Source organism: Alosa alosa, chromosome 6, assembly GCF_017589495.1.
Source record: "Alosa alosa isolate M-15738 ecotype Scorff River chromosome 6, AALO_Geno_1.1, whole genome shotgun sequence".
Taxonomy (NCBI): Eukaryota; Metazoa; Chordata; class Actinopteri; order Clupeiformes; family Clupeidae; genus Alosa; species Alosa alosa.
Window position 1 is genome coordinate 14999914 of NC_063194.1, and position 16745 is coordinate 15016658.

Sequence of the window (16745 nt, forward strand, 5' to 3'; positions counted from 1 at the left end):
GTATGTGTATGTGTGTGTGTGTGTGGTAAATGCAGACACCATAGAGACGCGTGCCTATTCTGCATGTGCATATGCACACTTGCACCGTGTTGAGTCTATGTCTCAGCTAAGGTAGACAGAGCTGTGCCAGGGTTTACAAAAGCAGGTGTACTAGCACACACGAACGAGAGGCTTTCGTGGCACTTGTCAGGGCATGACAATGCCAGTTTTGTGTCAATAAAAGACTGAAGAACACAGTAGGTGAGGAGAGTGAGGATTGTGTAGAGGGTAGTAAACAGAGGTGTCTGTAGGCCTATGGACAGACCACAGGTGTTGTCTTCACTTCACGAATGTAGGGTACACCAGAGATGCAGGGCTAGTTGTACGCTGTTATGCACCAAGTGTTCTTGGTGTGTGTGTGTGTGTGTGTCAGTGTCTGTGAGTATCTGGGTGTGTCTTCTGGCCAGAGTTTCACATATTTTTGTAGGCATTTCTCTGTGTCTGTCTGTGTGTGTTGATTAGAGTCTAACACATACAGTAAGACGGCACCCTTGCCCACAAAAACAGTGGACCAGACGCCCAGACAGGCGGCCCGCATGACTGACTAACCCTCAGGCTCTCTGGGCCGCTGGGGCTGACTTCACGCCTGGCTCCTCCAGCTGTTTGCATTGGACCTGGAAGCAGTGCAGACAGAGCCGGGAAACGCTCACCAAACACAGGCAGGAATAAAAAGATTCACACTTTTAGCTGGGCACACAAAGAAAAACGTAAGCTGCACACACATCACAAAGACACACATACCTACACACCTGTACACACATACTCACTTACACATGTTCGATGGCCTGTAGTTTTGGTCAATAACAAGACACTGCACAAATAATTTACAGCGATTAAAGCATATACTGTACAACTCTGGAAAGAAATTAAGAGACCACTGCATCCCACGGTTGCTGAGTGACATTCGAACGAGTTGACGGTCATATTCAAATTTGCAGTGTTCTCTTAATTCTGAATAAGACCGTCAAATCATTCGAATGTCACTCAGCAACCATAGGATGACATCAAAAAAATGTGCAGTGGTCTCTTAATTTTTTCCAGAGCTGTATATGTATGTGGGTGAGTGCTTGGGTGAGTGCTTCCTGTGGTACTCATCACACATACACAAATATATCCAAACACATACAGCACACACATAAAATACACCCACACTTTACTCACTCACATGTGTACGTCCCCACGAGAATCGATTTCCGTTTTTACAGCAATAACTCACAAACTGTTACACAGCCCAGACCCTATTTCAAAACCCCAAAGCTCTCATGGGATTTTTGTGGTGATCCCCGATATGCCACTCTAGTACGGTTCTCTCAAAAGTAAGCTTTCTGTACATTACTGACTACAGGACATGACACGGTAGTGACCACAGTCTACATAATAAGCCAGATTAATGTATGGACCGGGGCGGATTTGTCACCATAGTCAGCATCAGGAAGCTGACCCTCAGGAAAAGCAGCACAGGAATTTAGTAGAAAGACAAAAACACCAAACCCAACTTGGAAGAAAATGCCCTGAGCCCCAAAACATGAGATGTTTAAAACATGTTCAGCCAGCTGAAAATGATATACAGACTTCTATCTATCGCAGTGAGCGATTTTGTTGGGTGGATGGAGAGAAGATGTGGCCAGTATAAATCAGCCCACTTGATGTGCCATTTAAACTGGAAATAGATACAAGCTTAGGAAGATTAGCAAAGCAGAAAAGGTGGCCACATCTTCTTACCAAGTTTGATAAAATAAAACATCAAAATATATAAGAAAAATATACACTGGGGTTCAGAGGGGTTTCTGGCCACCCTATCATCGTAAGTCACTTAGATCAAGAGTAAGTTCCAGGAAGGCCTGTTTGCTGTATGTGATATGATGTGGGTAGCACTGCTCTGTAGTTTTACAACTGCCAAAACAAAGTTTTGCCCTTTCCTTTGCATTTACACAATCTAGTGTAGATGTGAGGCTTCACAGATTAAATATATATAAATCTCTATCGGATTTTCTTGGTTGACATTTTAATGTGTCAGGATTTGTAGCTCTGCTTTGCTGGTCAAAGTGTATTTCAGCTCCCACTAAAATTCTGTGAGATCTTTTATCATTAAAGTTAACATTTTAGGAGATTTGCCCCTCTATTATTGTCTCCTTCCATTTCAGATACCAGCACCAATCTAATGCCTTATTCAGAGCCATATACTTTCTACTTTGCAATGAAAGGTCTAGGCTATTGTGCCATCTGGTGGGCAACTAACATTCCTATAGAATAGATCTTTAAAATGCTATCACAAATACAACACAATACCTTTAAGTAGGCCTATTGGAATTTCTGAACAACCATAATAATTGTTGCATACAAATCAAACTGATCAACCTATGTTGAAGCATCAGGCATTATATATGCGCTCAAACATATCTAACAACAAACTTGTATAGCCTACATAAACATTGAAATGCAAATGGTACAGGAATGTAATGTAGCACATTAATGCCCTCGTTGAAAAGGAATATATGGAGATTGAAGAGGAACTTCGCGGTCAGATTGCGTTTTGAGCGGAGAATAGGCCTAGGCTAGTGAACATACCATTGAGGTAGGTAAAAGCTACCACTCTACTGGTCCTATGACACGATAAGCGTTTGCTATTTTTTTCTCTTGGCCAAAGTTCATCTGGACCAAATTCAATCAAGTAAAACTCGAGGAAGCGCTCCGTACATGCGAACAGTTTTGCGATTGTTAGAAGAGTCTGCCAATCATTTACGTGCCGCAAATCAGCTGGTGGTACCAAAGAAGGCGGTTCGGAAAGAGCGTGCAGCTGCTGAAGAGGGGCATGGCGACTTGAGTGGTTCACCCGAGGACAAACGCAGTGTAGCAACGATCTTCTCGAATGTTTGCAACCCAGTGGTGTTCTTATTTCTCGTGTTTTTTTTTAATTATTAAAAAATTAAATTATTTTAATCAAATTAAAATAGCTATAGTGGTGTGTGGGGTCCATAGCAGTGCTATACACTGCACACAAAAACATAGTCAGGGGCTCTGATATTTAACTGACTAGATGCACACTGTTAAAGCCGAAACACATGCCAGACTCAGAGTGTTAATACACTTAATAATTGCTGAGATGAAGATTAAAGGAATAAAAAAACAGCCAGCCTTTGCAAGTTCAGCATGTTATCTATAAGAAGCACATGTTCACACTGTAAATGATGATTAGAAACTAACACTGCTTCAGCCCATACCCCCTCTCTCTAACTAAACCTCCTGCTTGTCAGTGCACTTGACCAAATATAAACTTTATGTTTCTTGGCAGATATACAAACTGCAGAGGGGAGGAGCCTGCAGTTCCTGCCAGGACAGACTGAAGGACAAACAGACAAAGGTGCAAGAGAAATAGGAAAAAACAGAGGACTGACTTTCTTAATTATAAAGGAATAGAAGGACCATAGACTGAAGAGGGAGTGTAAGTATGGGATATCTTTTTTTACATTTGACATTTAGGGTCTTGTTTTGCTTTAATTTTTATCATACCAGACTGATAGGCTATAAAATATTTCCTGTTGAACGGTACTCTTTGGCTACACAGTGGCTAAACTGATCTGCTTTTTATATGAAAAAGATTGACAATGATATTGCATGCAAACTCCCAGATTATTAATGTGATATATTTATGCTTTCATGTTTCATATTGTGGCCTTTTGAAATGGTTTCTTTTTAGGCAACAGTTGATACTGGTCATAGCAAGGACAGGTGGCAGTATGTGGGCCTTTATACACTAAAATTGTAGGCCATTAAATAACAATGATACAATGATAAAAACAATGATATATAATGAGAAAAAACAATGATATTTCACAATGATAGGCAATTGCTTATTAACTGTCATGACTGACATTCACCTACTTTCAAGTAAATACTTTTAAATCAGAGCCCTCATGGTGTCAATGTAAGGTCATGTTTATAAAGACTTCACCTCTGGTATCAGGACACTCCTTAAAGTGTTCTTGGGTCATACACAGATTATTCCCATGGGAAATAGGCTACTGTACTGACATATTGAATTAAGAGTGAGGAAATTATGTTTTTTTTTTCTGGTTTCATTGTCAATATGTTTTTAACAGCTGTTTTTGTGTAACCTACTTGGATAATCTACAGACATTGTGCCTCGCATTTCCCCTTTATGCTACATCAGATTTTACTTCCTACAGTGACCTATAATAGTTACTTTTACATAAATTGTATGAAAGGTGGTATAATTTGTCCTGTTCACATCTTTGTATTTCATGAGCACCCCTTGCAACTATGACCAGCATCCATTAATCACAGAACTGAATGTTATCAAAACACAATAGAAACACACATTTAACATACAAGTATTGCTTTAAAACTGTAGTCAAAATTAGGTGATCAGCATAAAGTAATTTAGGTAACCTATAGCCTACAAAACAAGTGCTTAATCTGTCGGTGATTTGAAAGTAAAACTTTGTTGTGTCTGCAGTCTCGAGAGACGATTGGACAGGCTCTGACTGCAGTAATCTTCTTTTAATAAATATAGGGTGTGTAATAGTCTTATCTGTTGTTGTGTTCACCCTGTTGGAAAGATGGCTTCAACACCTGCCCGCCTGCTATTCCGCCGAGGGTTTTCTGCTGCTGCGTCCCATGAAAGCCATGAGGGAGGAGGTCTGTATTTACTTATTCAGTATCTTTTTACTGAAGTTGTTTTTCTGCGTCCTTTCATGGGCCAGAGTGTGAAATGGTTATGTTTTTGAGTAACTGAGAAAAGAGGAGAGAGAGGGGGAATGATTGAACTGCTTAGTTGTATCACAGTGCCATTATGTGATTTAACGCCCCTCAGCGAAAACCTGGAAGATCCTGACATTTGTCCTGGCCCTGCCTGGAGTTACCGTATGCATGATCAACGCTTACCTGAAGGCACAGGAACACGCAAAACACGGACAGCCAGAGTTTGTGCCCTACCCTCACCTGCGCATCCGTACCAAGGTACAACCAGACAGAGATGTATTTACCACAAGCTTCCACATCTTCCTCTCACTGGCAGCCAGGCTCCAGTCAAGTCGGAGCATCTGAAGAGTAAACATGTGGAGTAAAATATAATTTCACAAGGTTACAATATGAATAGAGGCTATTTAGATGTGAGAGCCTGTAATGAAATGTAAGCAACAGGATGTCAGTTCAAGAGGACAGCATACACCGACAAACTAAGAATTATGACAGCATGTCTTTGATATGCTCTAAAATATGATATAAATATTGACTATAAAACTGCTGTTTCCTTTCAGCCCTGGCCCTGGGGTGATGGCAACCACTCTCTCTTCCACAATTCTCACACCAATGCCTTACCCACTGGTTACGAGGGCCATGGTCATGACCACTAGTCATAGCGCCCCCTTGTGTCCACCAGAAACCTAACGTTCACTCCTGCATCATCATGGGCTAATTACCTCTATGACATGAGCACAGGGGCCAATCACAGAACTGAAGAATGAAATAATAAAATTCTTCTTTTTTCTGAAGTGTAACCTGTGTTGTTTTGTGTTATCAGTGTTGAGAAATTGTTTTAAAAAATGTAACAACAGAATAACCTTTGGCTTCCTGAAGATGTCACTGTAAGTCATCAACAAACAAAGAGTATGGGAAAATCACTGATGAATAGAAGGTTTTTGGTCTCAAAGTGCAGTATTATGTCTACATAAAGGACATAAACAATTGAGTATTTGTCCTGTGTAACTGTAAATTGTCTGCACCAATTGATCACATCTTCACACAATACTTACCTGGTATCATGCACGTTTCGAGGTGAAATTGTTGTAAATAAGCCTGAACACGTTTGTGTTTTAACTTTGAAAAACAAACTCCACTGTCAAATGACAATGTCAAATCTTTGTGTCTGGTTTATTAGGATTTGTCTTTGTAAAGAGTCACATCTCATTATACATCTTTCATCTCTATAAGATTTTCCATTTACACTATATACATATGTGACTTGGTTAGAATGAGAGGATGGCTGGTAGATTATACTAGTATTTCTGTGTACAATGGAAAAATACCATTTTTCTATAACACCTACATATGACACAAACAAAATATAACTGAGGAGAGCATATTTACCAGACACCAATCACTCAAACTTAGCTCATCGATCCATGCTTATCTTGGCAAAGTCTTGTTTTACATATTTACAAAAAATACTTACAAAATGAGGAGTACAAAAATATAAAGTAAACACAAAGGAGTCCCTGTACTGGTTGTTACACATATTGACACTTCATAAGCATATGGTATATCCAATGGGGTGTTGACACTATGAAGATTAACAGGGTGCTCTGCCCAAAACTTTTAGAGTTTTTTAAAACAAAATTGTACAAAGACAAAAATGCTTTGGAATTGGCAAGAAAAAAAGTAAACAAGGACATTCTATCATGGCAAGGAATAAGTTATGATATTAATACACCATACAACAAAAACGGATCAAATGGTAGAGTGGCGGTAAAACCACTTTCATTTAATTTCTCCTCAACCCTGTGTTGCCCTTTCCTGCTCCATGTAACCTCTACACCCCCCTCAGCTAAGAGCTGCTGCTGCCAGTCCTAGCAGATCCCGTTTCAAACTCTCCTGGCAATCTGCATGCTTGACCAGCCGCAGCAGGCAGTCTGCTGCCTGGACTGGTGGAAGGGAGGCAGCGGGCGACATGCGATTCACTCCCTGTGGACGCAGCAGTATGGACAGGCATGCCCGTCCCAGTCTAGGGTAGTTGTAGCGCTGGGAGAACCAATACAGTTGTGGCAGCAGAGGCGCCAGTGTGCAGTTGCTAACTAAGGTCCCTTCAGTGGCTGAAGACGAGGTGTCTTGCGGCAACTTTAGGGGTGTTCGAGGAACCTGCTCCACTTCCGAGCTGCTCCCCACCTTAGGGTTCTGTTTGACAGTTTTGGGGGTGGACTTTGGTCCTGATTGCAAAGGGCTCTTCACAACTTTACTGGACTGCAGTGGTCTGGGAATTCCACCCGGAACTGGTTTGGGTGACCTCTGAGGTAAAGACAATGAAGCTGGTTTAGTGGCTAAGGTGTGGAGCAAGGTCACACACATGTCCTCTGTGGCTCTCTGTAAGCCGGTCACCAAAAAACGGCATGCCCCGACCATCCCCTCAGCCAAAGCAGTCTTCTGGAAATCTGGGGAGTCCCAGGACTTCAGAGTCAGCGACTCTAGGAGGCAACATCGTCCTCGACCACCCTCACCTGTGTCCTCCTCCTGCTCTTGCCCTCTTTCTCTATCTGTCAGGCGACAGCCATGCAGGTAGTGTAGCACAGGAATCAGCACACCATACCTTACATCCTTGACCAGAATGGCCTCCCCCTCTTTGCCCTGAGCTTCACCGAACCCTCCGGTCAGCAAGGCTCTGAAGTACTCTGAGCCTCCGTCACCCGACTCCCCCTCACCACCTGCCAAAGCCTCCCAACAAGCAGGGACCTGGGTGCCATCATCCAGCTGCAGAAAGATGTTATGTGTGGCGTCAGCGTAAGAGCAGCTGCTAGACAGGCATGGCTTTTTTGGTGAGGGGGGCAAATCATTTCCTGTTCCTTTTAGAGGGACAAGAGCAGTGTTGGGACTTAAAGGGGTTTCTACGGTAACCTGTGGCTCTACGCTCCCTTTCTTTTGGTCTAGCTCTGCCTTGGAATGTACTAGCAGATTGGAAAGGCAGCCAATCAGGAGAGAGGAGTACAGCAAGTGGAATCGAGATAAGGTCACTTCCTGCGGTGGGCAAAGCCAGCACGAGAGGAAGGTTTTGCATCTCTCTGGATGATTGTTGTCATCCTTGCTGTCAGCCTGACAACAAAGGGGCTCCAGTGCCTGCATGAGACCTCTGTTGTCAAAAAGGAGCTTCTTCAAAAGGACTTTGTTGCTGGAAAAGGCAGAGTTGGTACACATTTATAAACAAGAAACCACATCTCGCTCAATGAAACTTGTTCAATCCACCATTATAGTACCTATAGCACCAGTAGCTACCTGATGCTCCAGCAAAAACAAAACAATACTATTTACCTGGACTCTTTTACCTTTGAATATATCACATACCTGCAAATCAGAGGTAAAGAAAGAGCACAGAACAGCCGGTCCACCTCTATACCAGACAGCATGATATGAGACATAACTCCTGTGCCAAAGCCTGCTTCACACTGAACTCGCAAGTTACTGAGCAAGCCAAGACCTAAGGGAGATGATAAAGACAAAAAATATTAAGTGGGAGAGGGTAAGAACAATTATTGATATCATAAGGAGCAAAATACTTGTTGAAATAAACTATCGGACTGAATTGAACTGAATTGAATATTAGGGTGTTTCACCTAATTGTCTGACTTTAGCCTTCACCCTATCTGTCTGCCTCTCCTGGCCTCTGCGGACTCTGATGCTGCTGCCTCTAAGACAGAGGTCCTGGTGAATCATGGACACAGCACCAGTGCGCAGCAGAGCCTGCAGGCAGTTAGGGTTGCAGCTGAGGCGGCTCAGCATGCGGAAGCAGCGGCCGCTGGGGTCCTTGTGATGGGTGAGGTAGTAGAGGAGGCTGGAGAGGACGCCTGAATTGACCAGTGTCGCGCTTGGATCAGAGGCGTGGGAGAAGCGAGAGAGTAACAAGAGGATGGGAGATTCTGGGGCCCATGGCTCTGGGTGGTACGGGTGGTGGTATGCTGGGGTTCTGGACAGCACTGGAGGGGCGTCCAGTGAGACTACACTGGAACAGGTGGAGGAGGAGAAAGAGGAGGCGGATGAGTGGGAGGAGGAAGACGATAACGAGGAAACTCTGGGTCTTTTCTTGGGCGGGGAGCACACCTTGGAAGGACTGGTAGGTTTGGGGCCAGAGGTGCACAGAGGCGGACTTTGAGGGTTGCTGGGAGACAGTGGCACGTTTCTCTGTGAGGAATGTGGAACTGTGAGCTGGTTCAGTGGAGGCAGAAGACCTGGCTTGGATACAGATGAGACGCTGGACTGAGAATGGACTGACGAGGTCGGAGAGAGACATGTGCCAGATGAGCTAGCATCTGAGATTGGCGTAAAGGGTGAGGTTGCCACTGAGGGTGAAGAGGCCAGTGAACCCCCACAGTCACTCTCCGTGCTAGCGGGAGACTCCAGAAGCTCTCCTTCAGAGGATATCAGACCTTCAGATACCAGCCAGGACCTGGACACACCAAGGGAGAGAGCAAATGTCAATTAACACGCTAGAGACAAATCATACAGCTGAGACAAGGTCAATTTTCATTTCAGCAAATATTTTTATACATAATAATAAAGACTGACAAAGAACAGATGTTTCTGTCTCTAACCTCAGGCTGAGAAAGCTAGATGAGCCCGAGCCCTGCTCCTTCCCAACATCATCTTTTTTGTTCCCATCAGGGTGTGGAAAGTCAAAGGAATCAAAACATGACGGAGACATCAAATCACTTGCTGAGGAGGGGCTGGAATCTGACTTGGCCACTGGCTCCTCCCCTTTAGCGTACTCAACCAATCGTGCCACTAGCAGTGGTATCAGTCCAAGATCTTGCAGCTGCTCCAAGGCCGATTCGTCATAGACGAAATCCACACAAGCCAGAATGGCCAGTCGCGTGAGTGGATGATTCTGATGGGCAGACAGGAAGCCAATCAGGACCTCCAACCCTCCACTCTCCTTGACTTTGACCCGGTTCACTGCCTCCTTGCAACACAAGCAGAGAGCCTTGAGCAAAACTCCAGACTTGGAGGGGTCCTTCTTCACTTCCTCGGAAAACTTCTGAATGGCCCCTAGTGAGCCCACAAGAGGTCGCAGGCAGCCTTGCGAGCAGAGGTTGGCCAAGGTCTTCAGTGCCAGCTCCTCCAGGGGCTTGGCTGCTTCCTCTGAGACCAGGGCCCCAAGCTGAGCCAGTGCCCCAGACCGTGACACCTCCCGGGCACACTCGGCACCACAGCCCCTGGTGAGCTCATGGAGGGCACGGAGGGAGGCCCGTCTGAGGCCCAACGGAAGCTCTGGCGACATGAGTGGGGCCAAGGCAGGCATGGCCCCCTGAGAGAGCAGCGACAGGCGGTTGGCAGGGGTGTCCGCCAGGTAGAGGAGAGCGCGGGCGGCCGATTGAGCGCACTCCAGCTTGGCAGAGGACGGGAGGGAGGACGGAGAGACAGAGGAGGGCGATGACGGGGAGGAGGGGTTGGGAGAGGAGGAGGAGGACGGGGTTGAGGGCGAAAGAGAGAGGCAGAGGAGGAGAGGGGGGACTCCGCCTGAAATGAAGCAAAAAGCAAAAAAACAATCTAAAAATAAAAACATTCTCAAATAGTGTGATGATCCATTTTGAAACAAATAAGGAACAAAGTTTTGAGTATGATATTATAACAGACAGACATTCTCAATTATAACAAACAGACAGAAATTCTCAACTGACCAGCAGAATGAACCAAAGCAGAGCCATCAGGATCCATCGCAAGGTTCCCTAAGGCCCGAGCACCTCTGTTCTCTAAAGTCTCCACAGCAACGTTTCTCTTCATAACATCCACTGCAATGAGCAAAAAAAGATGTTAAACAACTTTCCTTCAAGCTTCGTCTTCATAACATCTGATTCCATATCATGATCACACATGAACTTACCAATCACTGTTATTCCTTCCAGCTTTCTGACCTTCAGTTGGAAACAGAAAATGCAGTCAGAACTGAAAGTGATTGTCCAATGTCTCCTAATCACAATCATATACCATGCAGCAATAGTATTAACCAACTTTTGTTCATACAAAACATAGGCAACAAATGATCTGTTTTTAGTGATTATACATGTTACATCATTTGAATATTGCGTCAAAAACACTTAATCATACAAGAACAACTGACTGAAACCCTCTGCTCACCTCTCTTCGTGCTTCTCTCTCAGTGCAGCAGTTGGCAAGAATGCTGAGGGCAAGGTCTAGGGTCTTCCTGGAGCTGTCAGGTCTTCTAAGGAGGTCCAACAGAGGTGGGAGACCCCCCTGTGTTCTGAACCTGTTTATCCTGCTGTCTCCCCCTTTGATGTGCTGCGTCCGGATAGCCACCAGTGCTCGCCACTGACTGGCTTGAAGCTTCTTCTGAATGTCTCTGGTCTTGTCCCTACCTTCCTTATTTTTGGGCTCTGTCTCTTGGGAAACATTGCTCTGATTGCTTGCTGCAAGTGATACTTTGGACAACTGGGAAATACACCAGGTCAAAGAAGACTCTGGTAGTGCAGAGGACCCTTCTTTGGTGCTACCATTAGAGTTTTTTAAGTGGCCATGTGTGGCCATGACAACTACACAGTCCTACCTCCAAACTCAGTAGCCTATGTGACAGGGTGTATCAGAGCAGAGGTTTGGTGGACGTTCCTAGAAACGCTTTTAAGACTTACATAAACGTCCATCAAATATAATTAACAGTTTAACAGTCAATTTAAAAACCGTAGTCAATAACGTTTAAATCCATGTCAAGAAGGGACTGAGCCTGCAAAAAAACTACAGTCACCATCATTACAAACGAAAAAAGTTATAACCAGGCAACGCCTCTACGCAGTGTTGCTGGGAGTTGTAGTTTTTTTTAACCATTCGTCCGCTCTCCGAATTATTTTAGGCCTGCGAAAGAAAGTAGGTCTCACCAATGTTTAGCTGAAAATAGCTACAAGCTTTCACCTCATACATGTATTTAATCCTCTTCCTAAACCTGACACCGCATTTTCATTAACTAAACCTTTCTTCATTCGACATTTAAATAATCAAGCAAACGCAATAATCTTGGTATAGCACAGACGCCATCTTTAGCAGAGCGACAAACAGGGAGGTGTCATGGGAGGCGTTGGCGGAAAGGGGGAGCGTATCAGTTCTGAGGGAAGAACATTTACCCATGGATCTTGTAGTTTTATTTACAAATACTGCGCTATCTCTCCCTATGCTACCACATCCGTGAGACTGCATTTCCCAATATATCCACCACAGTGTTTCTCGGATATAGCTCCAACACAAAGCACCCAGGGATTGCAGTTTTTAATCTAGATCTCAGCGTTTGTTTATCCACAAGGTGACTACATTACCCATATGCTAACATTAATTTCGTCACCTTTCTTTTCTAAAAAAATCGCTTGAGGGTGGACAAACTGTAAGATGTTGTTATAATCATCGGTTTGGTTGATGCGGGTAGATAATTCATCGCTGCCAAAACTAGTGTTGTTTAAATCGTCGATAATATCTGTTGATATCACAAGTTATCAGTCAAGGATTCTCAAGTGCCAAACAAGATGGAGGAGGTCATCGAAACAATTGTTACCGAGAGTATTGAAGTCGAGGAGAGCACGACCACGCTTCCCACTTTGGAGCCTGAAAGAGCGAAAGGAGGTAACGTGCGCAAAGTCGGTGTTACAAGTAATCGAGTCCACCAGTAACTGTGCATGCGAGGAGGGCATGATGAATGCTGATCATCACAATCATACACATTCACACAAGAATTTGTTGTTGTAATCGTTGAAAGTGGTTATAGCAAGCACAGTGGTAATACAGACAGGATATTTTATTATTGCAATGTAGGCTACTTAAAAATATTAACACATGACCAAGCATTTTATAAATAAGTAGGCTATTTCAGTAAGTTATTTCCTGCTTTTATATGAAAACACAGCTCAGTTGACAATACTTAACAATAACTCTTATGGCCAGCATTGTTATCAACATCAGTGTAAGTGAATAAGTCCTCATTCAATTCATCATGTTTCTCTGCCTTTCTCTAGAGTTTGTTTGGACTTTACAAGCTACATGGCAGCTTGTAAACACTCGCTTGGAAATGGATCAGGAATTTGACCAGCCTGTGTGCAAAAAAAAGAAGCTTTGGGAGACTGTTGCTGAGAGAGTCACTTCAAAGCTTCAGGCTGCTGGAAACCTGGATGTGGCCGTGAAGGCCTATGAGTGTGATCTGAAGTGGAGGAACATGCTGGCCACGTACCGCAAAAACACAGAGCGTGCCAAGCGTCTCGGGGCGCAGAGCGTCCACTGGGAGTTCTTCAAGGCCATGCACAATGTGCTGGGCAAGAGTCGGGAGGAGATTGAGGCCCAGCGCAAGGCAAAGCTGAATGGTACCAAACTGGGCAAGGCTATTGCCAGCAAACGGTTCACCCCCATTCTGCCCATCCCTTCAATAACAGCAGCCCCCACAATAACAGCTGCCACATCTATAACAGCCACCCCCATGCCCCGAAGCCCCCTCAGCAAACTCAGGATGTGCTGCATCTCTACCTGGAGCTACAGGAGAGGAAGATGAACATGTGGGCTCAGCAAAAGGCGCTAGAGGAAAGAAAGATTGAAGCCATTAACAACCTGGCACGTGCCATCTCCAGCTTGGCACAGGACAATAGTATACAGCTGCCAAAAGAGTAATAAAAGTGTCTACTATTGAACCAGGCAAGGACCCAGTGCATCAACTTTGCATTAAAGGAACTCAACTCTTTGGGAAATTAGGCTATTTGCTGTTAACCTCTGTGTTAGATAGGAGGTTCCTTTAACTGGTACATTTAAGTTTTTGGTTCTGTTTTAATGGATTCTGGAGGACTTTTTTTTTTTTTTTAAATCACAATTATAATACAAGATAAACATGTATGTGCCAGCATTTCCATGATAATGACTGAAACTGTGAATGAAGAAAACATGGTGTATTTTCCAGGGTCAAGGCGGTCAGGAATTACTCTCTTGAAGCCAACAATGGTCCTTTTTAACGATAACAATATCCTCCGTCAACTCTCTAAGAAGCCTCTCCTCCAAGCCCCTGACAATATTGAAATGTAATGAAAAAGGGAGTGACCTTTGTGTGTGTGAATGTGTTTGAGGTGGAGTTAAGATACAAGGTATTGTGTTTGGATGAAGTGGGAATACATAGATGTGAGTGATAAACCAACACTGTCGTCAGCCTATCAAGCTTTTTTCCAGGTTATGCAAGTTAATGACCTAATAACATGTAGTTGTACAAAAAAACAGTTGTAATATATACTAAAACAGATTAGTAATGATATCCCACAATATCCCACTGTTTCATTCTGAAAGACATTCAACTTAATCTATTGTTGGTATATTTTTTTGTGGGTCACAATCCTGGTGTGCATATTTATCAGTGACATCCTCGTTTAGCAAAAAATATATTTGTTAATAAGAAGTCTGTATTATACTTTTAATAAAAAATTCAAGATAAAGTGTTTGTTGCTTATTTCACTGGGAGTAAAGATCAAATCTACAGTAATTCACGGAATATTGCAAGTGCAAGATTTTTTTGCAAGATAAGTTTTTTGTTTTATCTTGACTCATTGACATTTTATATAACAGATACACAGTTGTTGGTTGGACACCTCCAGGGTGGTGAACAACTTATTAACACTAGGCGTTCCATACACCATTCACTGAACACACAGGGTAAATCCAGATGGACACACTGTATATCTTCAACAATATATGTAATTTGAGCAAAATAGTCCTGTGGACAGAATGAAAGAATGTAATGATGTCAGTCTCTGGTTATCTATCTAATGACACAGTCAATGCCTCACTGGAGGTACACAGCAAACATCATTACATGTCCAATCACATGGGGTCGAAACTTCATCAGCTCAAAAATGTTCTGTGTCCAAGGCACTGTACAACTGTTGTGCAACAGTATCTCTCCATCTCAAACCTGCCTCCTCTCTGTCTCCGTCTTGCTCCTGTTCTCCCATTTCCTTTCCTGATTGACCCTTGACAATATCCCCCATATCTAAAAAGACATTGTGCAAAATGCATGCGGTTAAGACCACCGCTTTCGCTCGGTCATAGTTCCCCATGTCCAAGTATTTGAGTCTTTGGAAGCGTGCCTTCAGATCTTCTACTGCCTGATCTAGCCGGCACAAGTGGCTCTCCAGGGTCTTATTGAAGAGGTTCTCCCTGGGTCCATGCCCTGCAGAATAGGGAGTGAGAATCTGATCCGTCAAGGGGTAACCAGTGCCTGCAACCAGGCAGCACCCTGGTGGCACCATGCCTCGGTTGCTCTGAATCCTCCTCCTCAGGTCACTTGCCCTGTCGTGTTCTGATCCTCGGCTGACCCGGCAGTGAATGAAGCGCCCTTGTCTATCACACACAAACTCCAGGTTCAGCCAAGAGTCTGGGTGAACGTCTTTGGTCAGATGTTTCAGGTCCAGCTCCTCCTTCTCTACATCCTGCTTGCCAATGGGCAGGCGAATAGGGATGCGAGTGTGACCCAAAACACCCAACACCTTTGGGATGCCCAGCTCAACATCATTCACCCCCAACAGACTTGAGAAGGGCAGCAGACTGTCCATCATCTCTTGACCTAGAAATAATGACTTGTTAGGTACCCAAGGTAGACTACTAGTATAGAATACACTCTTAAATCAGCTTTGACTAAAATAACTAATACACATTCAACTAAAATCATAGTAAACCCGAGATTAATAAATAATAGATGCAATGCATACTTTTCGGCCATCGTATCTGCTGTTCCTCCAGAGCGTTGACGCGGTCACAGAAGGAGAAGAAAATTCTATGGATATTTCCTTTCTCCAGACGGAAACTGGTCGATACTGAGCGATAGCTGCGACGTTTGGAAAGCAGGGTGAGAGAGAGGAGTACGGTGTGGGAGAGTGACAATCGTGCTCTCCCGGCAAGTCGACTGCGATTATAGCTGGTGTTGGCGTTCTTCAAGAGGTCCATGATGTGCTAAATAATTTCGAAAACAGAGAGGGATATCGGTTAGGCAGTGATTCATTAGGCTACCATCAATGCATTGGGTTTGTGCAGTGGCCAGCATGTTGAAACTGAAAGCTACCAACCTGAACTGCTGGATTTTCCTCTGCTTTTTCAGCGGACTGTCGCTGTAGCTCAACGTCTGCATTGGATGAAATAGCAAGCGAGTCTGTCAACTGAAATACCACTTGTGGATGCACTACATCTTGCGATTGTGCCTGAAGATGCAGCAAGGGCTCCTCTGACCGGGAAAGCTGCAAGAGTACAGGAGAAGGGTGCTGGATCACGGCCATCAACTGGGCTTCCAAGATCTCCTCGACTGCTTGGTCCAGGCGTTGGTCAAGCTCTCCGTGAGAAAGAGGCTCCCAGTCGTACTGCATCATCTCAAGCACCGCTCGGCCCGCCGATGCAACACAGGCATTTGTGTACATCCTGCTCAACTATAGCCTAGCAAAGAGAACAAGGCATTAACAACTGCTGCATATACAATATGACCAGTTATTCTAAGCAGAAGTCAGTCCATTCACTAAAAAAAGCTCTAAAAAGGACAGATGCGAAGGCTACTTACACTGACTTGTCAGAATTACTTTAGAGCAGTAGGCTAGTAGCAAAATACTGCCACTGGATTACAATAATAGCCGACAATATTATAACGGAACTTCCACAAGGCCACTCTAACGAGCAATGATACCCAAGTCACTAGAGTCTATGGTCCAAAAGCCACGCAATTGACTTTGTTTTGTTTTTTTCTTCCCCTGAACTTCGATGGCTGACATTCTTAAGAAACTGCTCAGTAGTGCCGCCAACTGGGACGGCGTACAAGGCTCCAAAGTTGTATCGCTCTCCATCACTTCCTACAAGAGAGAAAATGTCCAGCACCGACACAGAACCACTGCCTTGTAGTTAGCCAGATATTACTCTGTTCTGAAAAGGCCCAGAGGCAGCCTTCACCTTGTAACATGGAGGTATACCATAATGGCTATATT

The 16745-nt window shown here is 44.1% G+C and overlaps 4 protein-coding genes across 6 annotated transcripts; 2 read left to right on the top strand and 2 right to left on the bottom strand.

The window, feature by feature from the left end:
* Positions 1-3362: 3362 nt before the first annotated feature.
* On the top strand, positions 3363-5558 carry LOC125296619 (cytochrome c oxidase subunit 6A, mitochondrial). 3 transcript variants are annotated; one of them, XM_048246628.1, is made up of 4 exons: positions 3363-3485; positions 4620-4698; positions 4874-5019; positions 5319-5558. In XM_048246628.1, exons 2-4 carry the CDS (start codon positions 4620-4622, stop codon positions 5412-5414), a joined length of 321 nt encoding a protein of 106 aa, XP_048102585.1. In that variant the 5' UTR covers positions 3363-3485; the 3' UTR covers positions 5415-5558. The 3 variants fall into 3 exon arrangements, with proteins under 3 accessions (XP_048102585.1, XP_048102584.1, XP_048102583.1); XM_048246627.1 differs by having other exon boundaries at positions 3363-3481; positions 4574-4698; XM_048246626.1 differs by having other exon boundaries at positions 3364-3481.
* Positions 5559-5912: 354 nt separating this feature from the next.
* On the bottom strand, positions 5913-11943 carry armc5 (armadillo repeat containing 5). The gene is made up of 7 exons (XM_048246601.1): positions 10897-11943; positions 10643-10673; positions 10440-10550; positions 9354-10278; positions 8379-9208; positions 8110-8242; positions 5913-7936 (listed from the first exon to the last, which is right to left on the bottom strand). The coding sequence occupies exons 1-7, from the start codon at positions 11302-11304 to the stop codon at positions 6601-6603; spliced, it is 3774 nt and encodes a 1257-aa protein (XP_048102558.1). The 5' UTR covers positions 11305-11943; the 3' UTR covers positions 5913-6600.
* A 156-nt stretch (positions 11944-12099) lies between these two features.
* On the top strand, positions 12100-13606 carry si:dkey-66i24.7. The gene is made up of 2 exons (XM_048246622.1): positions 12100-12381; positions 12771-13606. The coding sequence occupies exons 1-2, from the start codon at positions 12285-12287 to the stop codon at positions 13295-13297; spliced, it is 624 nt and encodes a 207-aa protein (XP_048102579.1). The 5' UTR covers positions 12100-12284; the 3' UTR covers positions 13298-13606.
* An 85-nt stretch (positions 13607-13691) lies between these two features.
* On the bottom strand, positions 13692-16675 carry LOC125296616 (protein ALP1-like). Its single transcript, XM_048246621.1, has 4 exons — positions 16328-16675; positions 15846-16206; positions 15492-15732; positions 13692-15346 (listed from the first exon to the last, which is right to left on the bottom strand). Exons 2-4 carry the CDS (start codon positions 16188-16190, stop codon positions 14631-14633), a joined length of 1302 nt encoding a protein of 433 aa, XP_048102578.1. The 5' UTR covers positions 16191-16206; positions 16328-16675; the 3' UTR covers positions 13692-14630.
* Positions 16676-16745: the final 70 nt, after the last annotated feature.